We start from the raw sequence: 19,497 nt of genomic DNA, 5'->3' as shown, positions 1-19,497 counted from the left end.
AAGAAAGGACAGCAAGGAAAAGGGACCGAGAAAAGTTCAACCTGAAAGGAGCAAGTGCTGGAGTCTTGTCTCCAGAGGCAGTACAGCCAGAAATCCTGAGCAAGGGATTGAGAGTAGTTGCTGGGAGGGGAGAAGGGGTGACTGGTGGCTGAAGGGCACAACAGGAATAAATTGGGATGGGCTAGAAAGAGTCATAGGGAGTTGTGTGGGAAATGGGAGTACAGACAAGAAGGGCTTAATCAGGGCTGTGATTGTACAGAAGAAAGGGAAAGGGTAGATTTGGCAGCTCCTGGAACCTGGGGAGAGTAGGCAGAGGTGACGCTTCAGAGTTGCCGGGGTAAACGGTAAGTGCATCTTCCACAGGGTCAGAGCAGGCTTTGATCTTTGGAGGAAGAAAAATTCCTTTTCATTTTGCTGGAACCAAATGTGTGTGTCAGGGGTAGATGGGGACAGAAGGAGGGAAGTACGTCTTCATGACTAGGTACCCTGGGCTTGGAATGAGAGAGACCTTGGCTCAACCAGCCCAGCTACTTACTAGCTATGTGTGCTTGGCTAAGTTAACCAACTTCTTTAAGCCTCAGATTACTCATGTGTAAAAGAGATATAAAAATACTTTCCCAATGTGGCTCTTCCAGAAAGCACCTGGCACAGGGCCTGGTACATAAGCAAATTCAATAAGGGTTAACTATATTCATAATTATAATTAGTCTGATCACTAGAAGCACATTGTTCAAATGAGGATATGAACCAGTCAGATCACAGTTAAGACACTGTATTCAGATCTAGCTCCCCACCTGTTATGAATGACACAGAGAAACTCTAGCCTCCCCAGGGAAGGGTGACTCACAGAACCTGAGAATCAGGAAATAGGAAGAAAAATTAACAAATCCTGCAACTGTTTAACCCAGCTGAGGGGCATGAGGATGGTTAGGTAAAGAGGCAGTAACTTTCTACTTAACTTTGGAATACAACACAGTTTTGTTAAAGATTCTGGAGCCAGGCTGCTTGGTTTCAAATCCCCCGCCATCAGTCATCTCTTGGTCAAGTTCCTGAACCTCTCCAGAGCTTCAGTTTTCTCATCTGTAAGATAGTTAAATAGATTACCCACCTCGTAAGATTACTGTGGCAATTAAATCAGTTTGAAAAATACCTGGCACATAGTAAATGCTCAATTTTTTAATTCTTATATTGTTGTTGTCGTTGTTGCTGTTTTTGTTGTTATTATTACATAATTATTCTCCCGGGTACGATTTCAGGGCACCAAATGGCAGAAACACTGTTTTTTTTAAAATAATTCCAGCAGTGGATAAACAAGAATAGTCCCCTGTACATTGGCGATTCCCAATTACTGGACGAGTTCAAAAAGTCACTGATAATGACTTAGAGCTATTGTAGAGAAGATTCCTCCCCCAAGGCGTAGATTTGTAGATTTGCCATCTCTTAAACCCTTGGGCATACATTGTGAAGAAAGTTAAGACAAGACCAGGCCCTTGGGCAGCAGGGGCAGTTGGCCAGTGATGCAATAACTCCCACCGACCGCCAGGGAGCAGCAGAGCTCGACCCGGAGTTGCTTCATCCACAGAAAAGAATTCTTAATTCCTTATAGGTGTTCTGTCTTGGCTGTTTGCGTGGTCCACCAATCCCCGTGCACATGGCTGCAGTAATCCCGCCCATTATTGACTATCCAACCAACCAACGAGTGTTTTGCTTGGGGCCGGGCCAGAACGCTCCGGCGGTCACTGGGAGCCCGGAGTTGGGTGTTCTAGCCCCGCCCTCAAGCGGCTCGGCCAATCCCCTGAGGCGGAGAAGGACGACACCCAGGATGTGTCCCGAAGACCACTTGGCCCCAGGAGGCACCAGTGCTAGGTAGGTGGACGGTTACCCGGCCCGGGGGCGGGTGGGCGGAGCGGGACGGGCCGGCCTCGCCCCCGGTGACCCGCTGTTCTGTGCCCTCCGTCAGCCATGGGGGTGCAGCCCCCTAACTTCTCGTGGGTGCTCCCCGGCCGGCTGGCGGGGCTGGCCCTGCCCCGGCTCCCCGCCCACTACCAGTTCCTGCTGGACCAGGGTGTGCGGCACCTGGTGTCACTGACGGAGCGCCGGCCCCCGCACAGCGACAGCTGCCCCAGCCTCACCCTGCACCGACTGCGCATCCCAGACTTCTGCTCGCCGGGCCCAGAGCAGATCGACCGCTTCTTGAAGATTGTCGACGAGGCCAACGCCCGGGGAGAGGTCAGTGGGCGGGGTTAGCGCCGGGAGGGAGGGACTTGGGAGGGGTCAGCGGGGACACGCGGAGCTGGGGAGGTCGGGGCCAGGAATAACTTAGCTGGGTTCCGGGAGAGAGACTGGAGGAAGGCGGTGGGGCCAGGAGACCATCGCAACCAGAACAGAAAGTCAAAGCGGGTAGGAGGCGGGGGGAGGGGCGGCGGGGGGGCGGGGCGGCAAGGGGGAGGAGTATGAAGAGGGCCCAGTAGTGTGAATTGGGCTCGAGGAAAGGCAGCGAAGAGCCAGCTGATGTTGTGAGTTGAGAAGGAGAGAGGGTGAACAGACTTGGGAGAGATGGGGGTTGAAGTCAGGGGGTATTGAGCAGTCTCCAGAGCAAGGTTCTGTCCAAATGTAATGGAGCCACATTTTAAAAAGGTAAACAAGAAGCAGGAGAAATTCATCTTGATAATATAATTTAACCCAGTAACTCCAAAATATCATTTCAACATATAAGCAATATAAAATAAGTTCTTAACCAGATATTTATATTCTTCATTGTCCTACATCTTTAAAACCTGGCTGTATTTTACAAGTGAGGGTCAGGAGAGTGTTGGGAGGGCGTTGAGCGCCTCCCCACCCAGCTCCCCCTTCGCAGGCGGTGGGAGTGCACTGTGCCCTGGGCTTTGGCCGCACGGGTACCATGCTGGCTTGTTACCTGGTGAAGGAGCGGGGCCTGGCTGCAGGGGACGCCATCGCTGAGATCCGGCGCCTTCGACCCGGCTCCATCGAGACCTATGAGCAAGAGAAGGCGGTCTTCCAGTTCTACCAGCGAAGGAAATAAGGGACCTCAGCACTCTTCTGCCAGGCCCCCCACGGCCCTGACCTGTGTGTTAGATGGGGCCAGAGACGCGGAAGTGAACTAAAAGTGCTAAGACCTCCAGCGCTCGCTCAGCTGGCTCAAAAGACAGTAGCCCTTCCCTGCAGGCAGGTCCTGGTAGGAGGATGGCTGGAGCAGCACCAATGTGGGGTGTGCCTCTGCCACTGCCTTGAATAAATAAAGAACCAGCTCACATTGCATAGCACTTTAAGTTTACAAAGTGCTCCCACACTTTGCGACTTTTTTTGCGCCTCACAATAGCCCCATAATAAAGGGAAGGCAGAAGGGCCATCCCTTCTTTGGATGAGGCGGCCAAGGCTCAGAAAGGCGCAAAGTTACACTTCTGGAAAGTGGAAGTATGGGCTAGGGCTACAGCACACATTTTCAGCCTTTTAAAGATGCTGAAACTCTTATGTATCTGCTCTCTAATAATATTTGATGTGTCTTCTGGGGAGCTGGTCAATAAAAAGGAAACAAATCCCTGGCAGCCCAAGGTCTCTGATGCCCACAGGCCAGGAGGGCCTCTGTGGACACAGCCCCTCAATCCAGGCCCGCATGCCCCACGTGTGTCATCCCTTTAGCCCTCTTAAGACAGAGAAGGCCTGGATGCTGTGCTCACAGATAATCACTGTCACCATCTCCCAGGGGCTGGGTGCCTCTCCCCAGCCTCACGCTGCTCTGCTCACCTGTGACCTCCAGCCCATTATGCTGCCCCACAGCCTGAGGCTAAGAAATGCCAGAACCCAGCCTCCCTGGGCAGGTATGCAGAGGATGTTTGATGATTAAATGAAGACATTCAGGGCTGCGAACCTTGGCCATATTTCTCAGATGTTACCTTCACTTCCCCATTGGATGCCATCCTACCAGCACCACCACCACACCTGCAGCTTCGAGGGATAGGATGAATGGGATAGACTAGCCAGGTGGACTCTTTTTGCTATAACTCTTGCTTGAATTCCTGTCCTCTCGTCTGGAATGGCAGGCCAGGATGGATAAGGTAGGAATTCATCATGAAATGTGTACTGAGTGCTTATATACCAGGCTTTGTTAGATGCAGAGGCCCTTCAGCTGAAGGGGACATGATTCACAGCCTGCTGGAGGAGGGGAGCCCAACAGAGTCCAACCACATAGAATAGGTACCATGGCAGACATGCATTCCACATCCAATGGAGACATGGAGTGAGGAGGCAAGGGTCCCCTGCAGACCCCAGCCTTTGTAGCCCAGGCCACCACCAGCTCCAGGCCACCCACTCCTCACTGCATCTTCCTTCCTCTGCCACCCACCCAACTCAACCCCCCTCCAACCCTCTTAAGACAAAAGGAGTATGAGCCAGCGTCTTGCCCATCTAGCAGTGAGAGAAAGACTGTAAAGTGCCCTCACCGCCCCCACTCCTTTCCTCGTGTGTCAAATCTGGATAATCAGTTCCTTCATTCTGTTCCCTTGGTCCCCACCCAGCTTACCCAGGTGAGGACATCTCTCAAAGAGAAGAACCTACAGTTCCAAGCGTTCAGGCTAAAACAGAGGAGTGAGGGCTTCCCTGGTGACGCAGTGGTTGAGAGTCTGCCTGCTGATAAAGGGGACACGGGTTCGTGCCCCGGTCCGGGAAGATCCCCCATGCCGCGGAGCGGCTAGGCCCATGAGCCATGGCCGCTGAGCCTGCGGGTCCGGAGCCTGTGCTCCACAACTGGAGAGGCCACAGCAATGAGAGGCCCGCGTACCGCAAAAAAATAAATAAATAAATAAATAAAACCGAGGGGTGAGAAGTAGCTGAAGAGGGGAAGCACTGAAGCCCTTACCCTCTGCTCGTCGAAGTGCCCTCTGCCCTGCCCACCCACCCCCTCCTCCCACAACAGCGTGACCCATTCTGTTTCCTGATGCAAACCAGAGCATCTTCCAAAGGAGTATTTTGATTGTGTGTGCATGTGCGTGTTTGTGTGTACACGCAGAGCTGGTGGGGCAGGAAGGGTATGAACAGCCCACTTCCTGCATCCCTTCCCTCCAATTACCAGGATGGAGGGAGAGAAGAAGCAGGCTTGAAGCTGCACCCCGGAGTTCTGTCTCTGATCCCAGCCCGCTGGAGTCACACAACCGTTCCTCACGTTGTCTGCCCCTCCGTTCCTATCTTAACTCCATCCCCCCACATCCTCTGCCCTGCAGGAGAGGAACCTGCCCTTCTCTTTCTCCCAAGCCTCTTTCAAAGGAGAGGAAAAATTTTTCTAACACCATTAAAACCCTGTGTGCAGCCTCCATCCCTATAAGTTCAGCAGGTCTCCTCTGCCTCAAGAGTTCCTCAGGGCAATAAACATACAATTATGTGCTTAAGGAAATTGGTTTTTAAATAAGTAAGAGTTGACTTGAAATGAAAAACTCTGCCCTTGGCCTTCCATCTACCTTAAGAGGTTAGCCTGAGTCTCTCTTTGGGCTCATTCCCACCCCACCCCCAATTTTTTGCCTTCGCACCACACCCTCTTCTGTATATGGCCACCAAAGAGGGATTGCAGACTAGCTGTGACCCTTCCCCATTCTACCCCACACTGAGATGACAGGTGAGAGGAACAAGCTGCTTCCATTGACAAAGAACCTCCGCGTTGCATCAGACCAGGCTTGCTCAACGCCAGCACTACTGACACTAGGGTCTGGGTAGCTCTTTGCTGTGTGGGCCATTCTGTGCTCTGTAAGGCAGTTAGCAGGATCCCTGGCCTCTATCCATTAGATGCCAGTAGCATGCACCCCCCAAAAAATGTGACAACCAAAAGTGTCCCCGGACATTGCCATACGTCCCCCGGGAGGACAAAATCGTCCCCAGTTGAAAACCACTTCATCAGACCAACAAGCGCCACATGCGACCATAGGCTTTCATTTCCTATGGGAGTAGATGTGGGAGCATACGTGGGAATTTCACCTGTGGACGCACACATCCTCATAGGGGAGAAAGGGCCAATCGAACCCCATCACACACCATTACCTTTTCAAGCAGTGTCTGGTACCTGTCCCCAGTCCCTCTCCTCTCCCCAGGCTGGGTTTCCAAGAGGGTGATAGACACCATTAACTTTCTACACGCAGGAGGGCTTTATTCTCAGTGAGTTGCTGGTGGGCATAGCTGTAATGTCAGCTTCCACCCTCATGTTTTTAAAGTTTCATTCATGTTTATTCTCTGACATGTGATCTGAGTTCCCTGCTGAATGGAGGCTTTTCTCTGTGGAAAACATCCCCCTTATCAATTGGGTTCCGCCCTTGTCACCTCTTGGGTCCCTCTCCCAGAAAACTGTTTTGATGCAGAAGCAACTGGAGTCAGGACAGGAGGAGCCCTTCTTTGAGACCATCCCTCCCTGGCCTGGTTCCCCACCTCCACTTCACCGGCAGCACGCCTGGACTGGGGTCCGCTTGCTCTCTGGGCTGCAAGCTCCGTGACTGCCTCCCAGGCCATGAGTCCCAGCACACAGCTTCCCGCTGCAGACATAGGGCTACATCCTGTGCACTCACTGCGGCTCCCCGCACCTCTCTTGGAGCTGTGCTTTGTGATCACCCTTACAGGGCGGCTCGTCACCGGCTAAGAGGTCTGGTCCTCATGCAGACCCTCTCCACCTGTCCCCCATGATCCCCCAGATCAGGTCTTCCCAGGGCAGTGATGAACATGTCACCCAGGGCAGGGATTTGATCCAAACCATAAGCCATTTCCCAGAATGAACTGCATTCATCTGCCAAGCTTCACATCAAACCTGCTGTCTGTATCTTGCCGTTCTTTCTAAGAAACAAATTTGGTCTCACAGGATTGCTTTGTCACCAGACACTATCAGTTACCACGAATGCATTTCATGCTTTGCTGTGACTGTACTTTGCTTACTTATATCATCATTTATGAAGTGCCTACCGTATAGCAGGTGTTTTACATACATTGCACTGTATCAGTTTATCCTTGTAGTCACTCTGCAAGTCAAGTATTTTCCCCTTTGTGCAGATGAAGGGGCTGAGGTTTAGAGACCAGTAGGAGCTTCATACACTTGTAGTAAAGGAGCTGGGATTGAACCCAAGTGGTGACTCCAGACCCATCCTCCTTCCACCAGACACCGCACCTGCCAAGACCTCCCCCTAGTTCCAGTTACACAGGGGTCTGTCTTTATGATCAGAACTTTACCTCTAGGGCCATTTTTTTTTTTTTTTTTTTTTTTTGCGGTACGCGGGCCTCTCACTGTTGTGGCCTCTGCCGTTGCGGAGCACAGGCTCTGGACGCGCAGGCTCAGCGGCCATGGCTTATGGGCCCAGCTGCTCCAAGGCATGTGGGATCTTCCCGGACCAGGGCACAAACCCGCGTCCCCTGCATCGGCAGGCGGATTCTCAACCACTGCGCCACCAGGGAAGCCCCTCGAGGGCCATTTTATCAGCACAGCCTTCGACATCCATTCTCTTCATCGTCTTAGGAAGCGAAAGAACAACCCTGCATCTGACCCTGAAGCCAGCAGCACCTGAGTTACGGGCTGCTGTTTAAAATGCCGCCCAAACATTGAAGGCCGAAATAGTAAAGCTGATTCCTTAGGGCATGTCTGTCACATCCACTAGTATCTAATTCAGAGCATGTGGATGTCCTCACCCAGCATGACAATCTTGAGGCACATGTGACTGGCATCGAGCCCTCGAAAATGTCTTTTTATGTCTGAGGACTTACTAAACACCTTAACGTCCTTTCTGGTTGTGTTGTTGTTGTTTGAGCCCTTAATGCATGCCAGGCACTGTGCCAAGTGCTTTATAGGCATTACCTCATCGAGTCTTCAACCCTATGAACAAGGTCTTCTTATAATGACCAGTGAACAGATGAGTAAACTGAGGCCCAGAGAGTTTAAATAACACCCAAAGTTACATAGCTAGAACAGGGTTCAAACTTAGGTTTGTGTTGAAGTATAAACTGCCTTCCCTCTTGGGAACAGAAAGAAGAGAGTTCGTTGTAATTAGAAGTTGCATAACAGCATCTCGTGTTCTCCAGAATCGAGGCACTTGGCTTACGGGGCCATCAGTGTGGCTCTGAGATCACACGGCTACCCCACCCCCTGCTGCTGCCCCAGGACTCGGGAGCACCGCTCTGACTTGGGAGTGTTGGGCCACATGCACAGCCATCACGCCTAACAGGCTTCTGCCTCAAGCCTCCTGCACCATCAAAAATATAGTCCCCTGTTGATTTAGAAATGAGTTACATAAGTACTTCTTCCATTACTTTAAAATTTTTCTCCGGCTATTAAGGATTCAAGGCATGCTCTTGAGAAGGCAGCATGCTTGTCCAAGCAAGCAGAAATTTGAGAAACACTTTGGTGCCCGTCCATGCCTGAAGTTGATGACTTATTTGCAACCTTGATAACTGAGTCTTTTGTGCCAACAAATTGCTCAAATCGCTTCAACCACTCTCTCACCCTATTTTTCCTTTGACTTATTCTGTCACCATGGATATGTGATCATGAAACAGATTGGTGATGTCACCTCTGAGTTTTCATTATGTGGGATTCAGTATGGAAAACAGTTCTGGGTTTTTTTTTCCCCCAAGCTGTTATAATAGACACACCACTGTTTCTTCTTTACCAATATATATTGAGTAGTAACTGCTCCAAACCCAAGGTGGGCCATACAGGAAATAATGGGTGCAGCAATCCGGACAGGTGACACGGCTCATCTCCAGTAGGTTTTATGTGCCCCTGGGCTCACCCCAACCCCACACCAAGCAAATTCACTGATTGGCATGTTTTCTGTAGGTACCTTTTGTGAGATCTAGTCAGGCTGGATGCAGCCTAGGGCCATGGAATAGAATGAAATAAAGTAACCACGTTGGAATCAAGCCCACAGGCAGAACCATGTCATTCTCGATCATGACCTATAAGGCTCTGAGGAATCCAGTCTCTTTCTCCATCTCTTTCCTCACCTCAGTCGTTCCCCTCCCCCCACAGCCCTTGTTCTCTCTGCTCTACCTGTGTTGGGAGTCCCCAGGGCCACCCTTGGTTGTGATGATTTGCTAGAGGGACTCACAGAAAAGCTGGTACCCTCTCCATTATGGTTTAATGCAGTGAAAGGATACAAATTACAGTCAGCAAAGGAGAAAGGGACATGGGGCAGAGTCCAGGAGAAACCAGGTGGGAGCTTCCAGTTATGCTCTCTGAGTGGAGTTGCATGGACAGTGCTTAATTCTCCCAGCAGCAATGTGTGACAACACATAAGAAATATTGCCAACCAGGGTAGGTCACCCGGGCTGTGGTGTCCAGGGTTTTTGTTGAGGGTCATCATGTATCATGTAGTCAACACCTGTATAACTGACCTTATCTCCTCAGTCTCCAGCCCCAGCAGAGGTCAAATGGATATGGAAGGCCCAAAACAGCCTCAGCATATAAAAACAAGGATTCACCATGTCCCTTTGTTAGCATAGACTATCTGACCTGGCCCAAGGTCTCAGATATACAAAGGCATTCTTATCAGGCAGGATATTCCAAGAGCTCAGAGGTCATCTTGCAGGAGCTGGTCCAGGGGCAGTCCTGAAGACCTTTGGAATGTATAAGTTTGGGGCAACCCACGCCAGCTGAATTAACCCTTCCCTGCATGTTACCAGATGCTTTATGCTCTCTCTGCATGACAGTCTGGACCCATACTATTCCCTTTGCCTGAAATGATTTGTTCCCCAGCTCTGCCTAGCTCCCAACTTCTACCCCTACTATTGGTCTCAGTTTAACATCATTTCCTGGGGAATGGCATCCAACCACCTCCACATATACTCATACATATTACCAAAGCATCTGTCCTTCTATTTTGCAACCCTCTGCTCACTTATAATGATTCACGCGGTTGTTTAATTTTTCTCTTTCCTACTAGAGTCTAAGGACTGTGCCCATATCCATAGCATCCAGCACAATGCTTGGCACCTGGGTGCTCAATAAGCATGTGGCAACTGACTAATTGACATGCCGTCACCTGCCTGGGTATCTGCACATAGATGCAGAAATGGGAAGAAAAGAATAGACTTTGGAGTTGTATAATCTAGTGGGGAATACATTACACATGTACACCCCTAAGTGTGCATGCAAAGGTGGACACATACAATTAGAAAAGATGCAATGTATAAATACTTAAGGATGGAGCGATTGAAGAGATAAGAGGAGTGCACCTGGTAGAATTCACAAAGTTGAACCTTCAATGAGATGTGGAGGGTGTGGTCAGATAGCCTAAAAGGATATACAAATTTGGATGTTATTAAAAATACGAATGTTATACGTCAGGTCCACATAGGGAGGCTTAGAGAGAGAGATGGGCAAGATGAGTGGGTGGCAGTGACGGAGAGGGAAAGATGTGGGGAGTCGGCTGGCATGGATGAGGGCAAAACCTCATCCAGTGGGTAGCAGAAAACACATGGTTAGATTAAGGCAGTGAAAGGGCAGCAGAACCTCACACCAATGGGATCGTATCTGGTCCAAAGTGTGGAGTCACCACTGGCTTCTGAGCAGAAGACATGTCACTAGATTCCATTTTTCTTAAGTCACACAGTGACACAATGGTCCCATTACTTAGCAGCAGTACAGTGCTTTATGGTTTAACATTGCCAGTGAGAGGCAAGGTCTCACCGTGGCTGATTTTTAAGGCTTTTCAGAAGAGAAGAGTTCAGTAAGAACCTGTCCCTGCTTGCTGGAAGTTAATGACTTTAATGCTTTGCAAAAGAAAGTAAAAGGGTTGTTAAGTCAGAGGGCTCATTCTCTGGGCTTGCACGTTATGACTTTTTAATGCTTTTCAGATGGGAAAGGATCTCAAGTGCGAGTCATCCCTACATGCTAGAAATATGGGCCTTTCCAATGGCAGCTGGCAGTGGCTCCTGCACACCCACTGTTCTGGCTGATCCACTGGTGTCCCATTTTACATCTTGGGCTGTTGATCCGATTCAAAGGCCTACAGGGGTGGTGACCCCCGGTGCTACATTCAGCCCAGCGGCCCAGTATTTTTCCCTATTGTCCCAAGGCCAGGGGGTACCCTGTGAGTTCAAACTTTCCTCCTCAGTTGCACCCCTGCTCCCCAGCCCTCTCTCCCATTACTTCTATCCCCTTACCTTTGAACTTGTCTTCTTTTCTCCAAATAGTGGTCAATTTGTCAAATACAGAGGACCCAAACAGACCAAATGGCATATTTTCCTGTAAGTGGAGGGCATGGTGTGTGCACAGGAGGGGTAGTGCCAGGGACGCCAAAGACAGCTCCCACCACGGGAACATGCAGGGTCCTCAGAGGCGTCAAGGCTGCTACAAATGCCAGAGCACCCTGGGTCCCAGGCTTTCCTGGCTGGCACTCTCCAGCTGGAGACCTGGAGAATAACAGACCCGCATGGGCGCCCAGAGAGCCCTCTCCCACCCCTCACAGGAGGCTTCAGAGCTCAAGGTGGGACTGGGTGGGGAGGTTGCCCTGGGTCTCCAACTTTGCTCTTCAGTCCCGAGGTCCTGGATCTGGCACATGTATTCAAAACCTTCCAGGACAGGAAGGAGGCTGGAAATACATGGAGAGATCCAGACCCATTCAGGAGTCAGGCTGCCCCCTTGAGAGCTTAAGAGTGACCCTCAACCCACCCCAGCCTACTTCTGCTAATCTGATAACCTGGAAGCCACAAAGGAAGTCAATTGGTGGCTGGAGGTGGGGAGATAGAAAGGAATTAGGGAGATGCAAATTAGCACAAGAAGATATGATTTGATATACATCAGGTTGGACGCACATATACACCAAATCTCAAGATACCAAGGTTGGCTAAGCTAAGGGGAAATTAAAACCCTCAAATTTGCTGGGGGATGTATAAAATGGAACAATAGCCTTGGAGAGTAATTTGCCGAGCTCACCTGAAAATTCAGCCACTTCACTTTTATATGTATATTCTGGGCAAAGTCTGCATGTGAGCAACCTAGAAACATGTATGAGGCTGTTCGTTTGTTCATTAACTCAACACAAGTTTACTGAGCAACTTCTTTGTGCCAGGCACACTTCTAGGGACTCAAAAGTAAGCATGAACAAAACAAAAGTCTCTTGTGAAGTGTGTATGCAGCATTGCTTAAATAGCCAAAAGCTGAAAACAACCTAAAAATATATTGTTAGGAGAACAGATAAACACTGAACCAGATATACAGGCATCAAGGTAGGTTTATCTTGGAAACAATGTTGTGTGCATAGGAAAGAAACTGCAGGAGTATTAGGTACAGAATAGCATTTGTGTAAATAAAAACAAACAATACTATACATTGTTTATGGATACATATGTTATACAAATAAATGGTTTGGATATCAACCAAACTCAGGATCTTAACTGCCACCTGGAAGGCAGGGAGGTGAAAGAATAGGAGAATTTCAAGTGTAACTGGAATGTTTTGTTTCTTAAAAAGAAAACATCTGAAGCAAACATATAGGTTAAAATGTTAGCATTTTGCATGTTAAGCATACAGATGTTTCTTTTAGCAACCTAGGTCCTTTTTTGGTTTTAATTCAAGATGGAGAAGTTTTTGTTTTGTACTGCTTTCAAATTTTGGAAAAGATTTGGAGGAGATGAGGATTAAGGCCACATCTCCCAGCGACCCAGGGGCTGGAGCCTGCCCTAAATGCACCTCTGGGATCTCATCCTCAACAATGACTACCTGCAGGGCCAAGGGACCACGAACTAGCGAAAAGAAGAACTGCGTCCAGCAGCTCTTGGCGCGGCCGCCCAGAATCACAGCGAGATGCGCGGCGCCCCCTGGAGGCCTGACCGAGCTCGGCACCTCTGTAGGTGAGAATAAGGAGCTCCGGAAATGCCCCCGCTGCGGTGGGAGTGGAAACTCTTCAACCGCTTTGAAGAGCAATCTGGCACTATTTAGTAAAGTTGGAGAGGCAAGTACGCTATTATTCAGAAATTCCGATTTTAAGGTTTTACCTTAGAGAAACTCTCAAATATGTGCCCAAGGAGACGTGTACAGAGAGATAGATGGTCTTTGCAGCAGTGTTTATGATGGTCAAAAATTGAAAATGGCACCGTTATCGATCTTGAGGAGAATAAATCAAGATAGATGTATGTATCCAATGAAATTCTATGCCACCGTGGAAATGACAGCCAGAGCCACCTGTGTGAGTGTGGATCCATCTCACAAAGCATGCTGAGGAACTGGGTGAGTTACAGAATCCTCCCACAATAAAACTACTTGCATAAAATGTAACTATGCAAACAATGCTGTGTATTGTTGATGGATACACACACATGTAAGGAAAGTATAAAAACAACATGGGAATGACAAATACCAAATTCAGGAGTTACTTCTGGGAAAGAAGAGAGGAAAATAGAATTGGGAAGGAATCCAGAGGTGGGGTGTCTTCATTGTGTACTACTTTATTCCTTTAAGAAAGACAATATCTGAAGCAAATATGACATTTTAGAATTAAATAGAGCTGAGTGGTGGGTACCCAGATGTTTCTTATGTTATCTGTTATGCATTCCTTTCTTTCTTTCTTTCTTTCTTTCTTTCGATAATCAGGTGTACAGAGGTATAATTTACATACAATAAAATTTTACTTTTCTGAATGTTTAATATTATACACACACACACACACACACACACACACACACACACACACACACACACCACAGAGAGAGAAGGCAGAGGTGGGGTGGGGTCAGAGCCTCTGAGGCAAAGGGAACAGCAGAGGAAGGCTGCATGGAGGGAGGAGCTGTGGTCGTTAGCAGAACTGAAGGATCATCCACAGCAAGGTGAGAGAAGTGGGTGGTTTCAAAGGAAGCCGGAACGAGAGGTAGGGCTCCCCCTGCTGGGCATTATAAAAAGGGCTATGTTTTATTCTCAGGGCAATGGAGAGAGACATTGGAAGTTTTAAGCCAAGGAGTGTTTACGCTGGGTCTGTTTATCTTCTGTGTAGGTCATATCTCTGTGTGAAATGCATGGGAGGGCAAGAGCAGAGGTGCGGAAAAGAATTAAGAGGCTTTCACAGTAATGGAGGCAAAAGATAATCAGAAGATCCACTATAAAGGTGGCAGTAAAGATGGGGAGAATCAGGTGGATTCGAGATATATTTTGGAGAGGAACCAATAGAACTGGGTAATAGGTTAGCTGTGAGGAATGACTCTGAAGTTTCTATCTGAGTAGCTAGTGGTGGTGCTTACTGAGATGAGAAAACATGGGGAGGAGGGCAGGGACAGTGGAAGGGTAGTTTTTTCCCAGCAAGGAGAAGGATGAAGGATTTTATTTTGGATAAGTTAAGTCTGAGATATTTGTGAATTACCCCAGTGGAGGAGGACAGCCAACGGTTGTACATTCCGGGTCGAAGTCTCCCAGAGAGGTCGGGTCAGGTCAGGATTTGGTGTTGCTGTCCACTACTTAAAGCCGTGGGACTAGGGAGACAGTGTAACCAGTGAAGAGAAGTGATGGGAAGGGGAAGGGAGGGGACCCCAGGACTGAACTCTGAGGACCCCTACGTTCAGTGTCAGGTTGAAGAGGAGGATCCAGCAAACAGACTAAGGAGAGGCCAGAAAGGTAGGAGGATGATCCAGGAAAGGGGGATGAGATGGATGCCAAGAAAGAAAAGTTGCTTCAAGAGGGAAGCAGCTCGACGGTTGGAAATGCTGCTGAGTAGCCAGATGACCAGAGGGCAAGGAACGGTCTTTGGGGCTGGCCACACAGGAGTCATTGTGACTGTGACAGAAGCAGGTCAGTGGTGCAGTGGGGGCCGAAGCCAGATCATCGGAGACTGAGGAGTGGGTGGGGATTGCAGAAGAGGAGACGGGGAGTGTGGGCGACTCTTTTGAGAAGCTTGGCAGTAAAGGGAGGAGACGCCTGGGTGGAAGCTGAAGGAGATGAAGAAGGCAGAGGGCAAGGTTTGTTTGTTTTGAGATGATATTTGCGCATGTCCATATGCAGATGAAAAGAACCCAGTGGAGAGAGAAATTGGTGGTGGGAGGACCGCACGGAGTGAATGCAGGGAAGACAGGAACGAGAGTGAAACCCAAGCTGCACAGTGAATGCAGCTGAGCCAGGATTCTAACTCAGATCTGTCTGACTCCAAACACCATGCTCTTTCCCAGATACCTCATTGCCTCTTTTTAGTTTTTATTTGCTCACGGGCATCCAATTCCCAGGGTCCAGTGCACTGCATCCTTTACCACCACCTTCTCTAAGTACACAAGTCAACAGTCTTCCCATTTCCATCTGGGTTCTGTGTCTACGCAGGGAACTGGAGGAGAAAATAAGCAAACTGAAGAAAATGAAATCTGACCTATTTTATGCATTCTGGATAAATGCATGAAATAGATTATATTTGACAATAGTAAACAGACAACGTCAAAAACCCAATTTATTGCTTTAATTATATATGCTTTTCTTCCTCAATCTCCAGGGAAGAATGTGCCTCCTTCCATTTTCAGCCACTTCTATGGAGCCATTCCCTAATTCTAAGACTGCTTTTGGTGACCACAGGCTTCTAGGCTGCCCTATCTGAACCACAACTGAAAAAAACTTTAACATGCTACTTAGGAAAATATATGCAAGGAGGAATGTAATGGGTATGTATACAATCAAAAGTAAGGAAATACAGAAGGGGTGCAGCTGTGATTCAAAGAAACAGATTAAATGGAAGCCCCCCCCCCAAAGAAATTGACGATCTCCCATTGCCAGGAAGGAAGGAATAGAGGTACTGAATTATTTGGATATTAGGCTAACTCAGAGACAGCCAAGCACCTTAGGTAGGGCAATCTCACCCTAAGACCCACTTATTTATGAATAAGAGAATGGAAGCAGGGGTGAGAGGACCTGAAGAAGGGCAGATCAGGTGACAATTCAGCAGCCCCCTCCAGCTGGCTGTTACTGGGCATAAGCAGAACCAGTAAGAGGGGAGCCTCTGCTGCATCTCGGTCTCCATCCCACACATGTCTGTTGAACCAGGCACTGAATGCACAGCAAAGAACAAGACAAACTTGCCCCATGCCCTCTGAGAGCTTGCAGTCCTGTGGAGGGAATGCACACAAGAGGCGATTACAATGCCGGATGGGTGTGCTAAATGCTGAGACAGATGTATGTGCCCCTCAGCCAGCCTGGGCTGGGGGCTGGGGGGTGGTCAGGAAAGAGCTTCCATAGGAATGGTTATGTAAACTGAAATCTAAGACACGACTGGGATTCAGGCAGACTGGCAGTGAAGAAATGATCAACAACAGAAACACAAAGCATGCACACATGCACGATACCAGTTATCCAAAAGGGTCATAGTATGGGAACGTTTGGGGCAAATCAGAGACGTGACACCCAGGTTTTTGACTTGCGTAGCAGGGTGGTGAGTGGTGCTGCCAGCTAACACAGGAAACACCGGAAGAGGACCAGCTTCGAAGGCAGGGGCTGGGTTCAGTCTCGACATTTGAGCTTATGAAGCCTTTGAGACCTCCGCGCAGAGCTCTCTGGTAAGCAGTTTCATAACTTTTTTTAAAAAAATTTATTGGGGTCTTCCCTGGTGGTGCAGTGGTTGAGAGTCTGCCTGCCGATGCAGGGGACACGGGTTCGTGCCCCTGTCCGGGAAGATCCCACATGCCGCGGAGCGGCTGGGCCCGTAAGCCATGGCCACTGAGCCTGCGCGTCCGGAGCCTGTGCTCCGCAACGGGGGAGGCCACAACAGTGAGAGGCCCGCGTACCGCAAAAAAAAAAATTTTATTGGAGTATAGTTGATTTACAATGTTGTGTTAGTTTCAGGCGTACAGCAAAGTGAATCAATTATACTTATACATATATCCCCTGTTTTTAGCTTCTTTTCCCACATAGGCCATTACAGAGTTTTGAGTACAGTTCCCTGTGCTATACAGTAGGTCCTTATTGGTTATCTAATATATAGTAGTGTGTATATGTCCATCCCAATCTCCCAGTGTATCCCTCCCCCAGCAGTTTCATATCTTAAATGCAAGGTTATGACCTGCATTAGAATGACAAATATGGGAGTCTGCGTTAGAAGTGATCATTTAAACCATGGGCACAGATGAGACTATTGAGTGTGAGACTGTAAAGTGAACAGAGAACAGGGCCCGGGACTGGGGTCAGAAGAACTTCTTCAAAGACCCTGGAGGAGGGAGCAGAGCCTGCTGAGAGTGGAGAGGAAACGAGGTTTCCTGGTGTCCCAGTGTTTCGGGAAGGAGGGAGTAATCAGCAGTAACAATGTGAGCATGAAATCAAACTGAGTGTGAACAAAACCCCACCCACTGGATATGCTGGAGACGTGAAGGAGGCAGAAGCCAAATTGGAGCGGGTTGAGGGGTGATTGAGAGGGGAGCAAGCGGAGACCAGGGGATGGCAGAATGCATGTCAGCACTTCCCAAACTCTTTCACTTTGTGGCACATATAGAAAATTATATATTTTTTTTAATTTTTTAATTTTTTAAAATGTATTTTATTTATTTATTTTTGGCCGCGTTGGGTCTTAGTTGCTGCACGTGGGCTTTCTCTAGTTGCAGCGAACGGGGCCTACTTTTCGTTGTGGTGCATGGGCTTCTCATTGTTGGGGAGCACGGGCTCTAGGCATGGGGTTGTGGCACACGGGCTTCAGTAGTTGTGGCACACGGGCTCAGTAGTTGTGGCTCGCAGGCTCTAGAGCACAGGCTCAGTAGTTGGGGCGCACGGGCTTAGTTGCTCCGCAGCCTGTGGGACCTTCCCAGACCAGGGCTTGAACCCGTGTCCCCTGCATTGGCAGGCGGATTCTTAACCACTGCGCCACCAGGAAAGCCCTAGAAAATTATATTTAAATGGAACTTTGGGTAATTGAGCAAGGCTGCTCCCTGCTGGAAGTGTGGCACCACCCAGCTGCCCTGAGGGCTGAGAAGATCAATATCTTGTAACACCTGTAACCATTTGAGATACACCAGTGAGTCTTAGAACGCCAACTGGGAAGTGCCGCCATATTCTACTCTTTGAAGTAGAGTGACTGTAAATGGGGCTTATGGTGAGTGTGGAGTCAAGAGAAGGGTTGCTAGAATGGTTTGGTTTGGTTTGGTTTGGTTTGGTTTGGTTTGGTTTGAAGACAAAAGAGACTTGAGCATCTTTCAGAGCATCTTTCAGAAAGATCCAGTTGAGATGGTGTGACCATACTCATGGGAGAGAAAAGTTCACGTAGCATTGGTGGTACAAGGCTCCTAAGAAAATATAAGTGTAGACCCCAATTTCAAGTGGAAGGATTAGTGTACAAGATACTGTGTGCGCAAAAGTGTAATCCTCTCCACAGTACTAGAAATCAAGGTCATTATTACCTTGTTAGAGATTTAAAATCTGAGATTAAGCGATCCCTCCCACCCCCCATCCTCCACTTAGTAGGCAGCAGAGCCAGAATTAGAACCCAACTCTTTGACTCCAGAACTCCTAACAATTATACTTTGCTGTACCTTGAAGCTCTTACTGTGCTAGGCCTGGAGACACAAAGATAAATTAGACTTGGCTCTTGGCTTTGGGGAGATCACAAACTGGAATTAGAGAAAGACAATAAAACAAATACAATACAGTGTGATGAAATAGGATAATGGAGGCATGAAAAAAAATGGTTTAAAAAGCACAAAGACCATACTGAGTGTATGCCTGTCTCCTCCTAAGCTCCCAGGGGCACAGATGGACTGGGCATTGAGCAAGAGCTAAAAAATAAAAAATAAAGCTTGATGGATAAGTGGGTAGGCGGATAGAGAATGACCTTTTGGTATTAATACAAATGCTCTCGTTAGGGCAATTGTCCATGTAGCCACAGGGGATCGCTGCAGACCTGACACAAACTTTCCCATTGGCCCTTCCAAGTTCTCTCCAGGTCTCTAGGAGGGAGAGGGAAAGAGGTTGATCAGATGCCTCATAGTACGGCCAGGCCCAGAGCTTCATTCCCAGTCTGGCTCCATCTTCACTGGACTCCTGGTCTTTACAGCTCCTGTCCTAAATTCTAGGCTTTTGGTAAATTTCCTCAGTTCTCTCTTTCGAACCTAACTCAGAGAAATGATGTCAAATCTTTCCCTGGGCCTCCAGTCCCAGCTAGGGATGTGGCTCCAATCCCAGCAGGCTTCATGGCTGAGTACCTTTACACAATTTACTTCACCTCTTTGGGCCTTTCCAGGACAAACTAAGGTTGAGAGGAAGGCTCTGGTAGCTCAAGGCTTCCACACTCTTTTCCTTACAACGGTAGCTAATCATCAAGCACTTCCCACTTGCCAGTCATTATGCTAAGCTTGCAATATTCAACAAGGCATCCACTAGCCACATGTAGCTATTTAAGTTTATTTTTATTTTTTAATTTAATTTTTATTTTATATTGGAGTATAGTTGATTTACTAGCTATTTAAATTTAAATTAAGTAAAATTTAAAACAAAATTTCAGGGCTTCCCTGGTGGCGCAGTGGTTGAGAGTCCGCCTGCCGATGCAGGGGACACGGGTTCGTGCCCCGGTCCGGGAA

The 19,497-nt window shown here is 48.5% G+C and overlaps 1 protein-coding gene across 4 annotated transcripts; it reads left to right on the top strand.

The window, feature by feature from the left end:
- The first annotated feature begins 1,778 nt into the window (after positions 1-1,778).
- On the top strand, positions 1,779-13,109 carry DUSP23 (dual specificity phosphatase 23). 4 transcript variants are annotated; one of them, XM_055084269.1, is made up of 4 exons: positions 1,779-1,866; positions 1,961-2,229; positions 11,173-11,226; positions 12,557-13,109. In XM_055084269.1, exons 2-4 carry the CDS (start codon positions 1,963-1,965, stop codon positions 12,620-12,622), a joined length of 387 nt encoding a protein of 128 aa, XP_054940244.1. In that variant the 5' UTR covers positions 1,779-1,866; positions 1,961-1,962; the 3' UTR covers positions 12,623-13,109. The 4 variants fall into 4 exon arrangements, with proteins under 4 accessions (XP_054940244.1, XP_054940243.1, XP_054940245.1 ...); XM_055084268.1 differs by lacking the exons at positions 11,173-11,226; positions 12,557-13,109 and adding an exon at positions 4,536-7,220; XM_055084270.1 differs by lacking the exons at positions 11,173-11,226; positions 12,557-13,109 and adding an exon at positions 2,927-3,270.
- Positions 13,110-19,497: the final 6,388 nt, after the last annotated feature.

The sequence above is a fragment of the Physeter macrocephalus genome, chromosome 4 (genome assembly GCF_002837175.3).
Source record: "Physeter macrocephalus isolate SW-GA chromosome 4, ASM283717v5, whole genome shotgun sequence".
Classification (NCBI taxonomy): Eukaryota; Metazoa; Chordata; class Mammalia; order Artiodactyla; family Physeteridae; genus Physeter; species Physeter macrocephalus.
Note: the sequence above shows the minus strand (reverse complement) of the source record. Positions and strands in the feature narration are given on the sequence as shown.

Excerpts from the sequence above, each read along its gene's own strand:
- DUSP23 (XM_007129611.3), top strand. The coding sequence starts at position 1,963 with ATGGGGGTGCAGCCCCCTAACTTCTCGTGGGTGCTCCCCGGCCGGCTG. Across the intron at positions 2,230-2,857 it reads AGGCCAACGCCCGGGGAGAG|GCGGTGGGAGTGCACTGTGC; the intron begins GTCAGTGGGCGG and ends CCCCCTTCGCAG.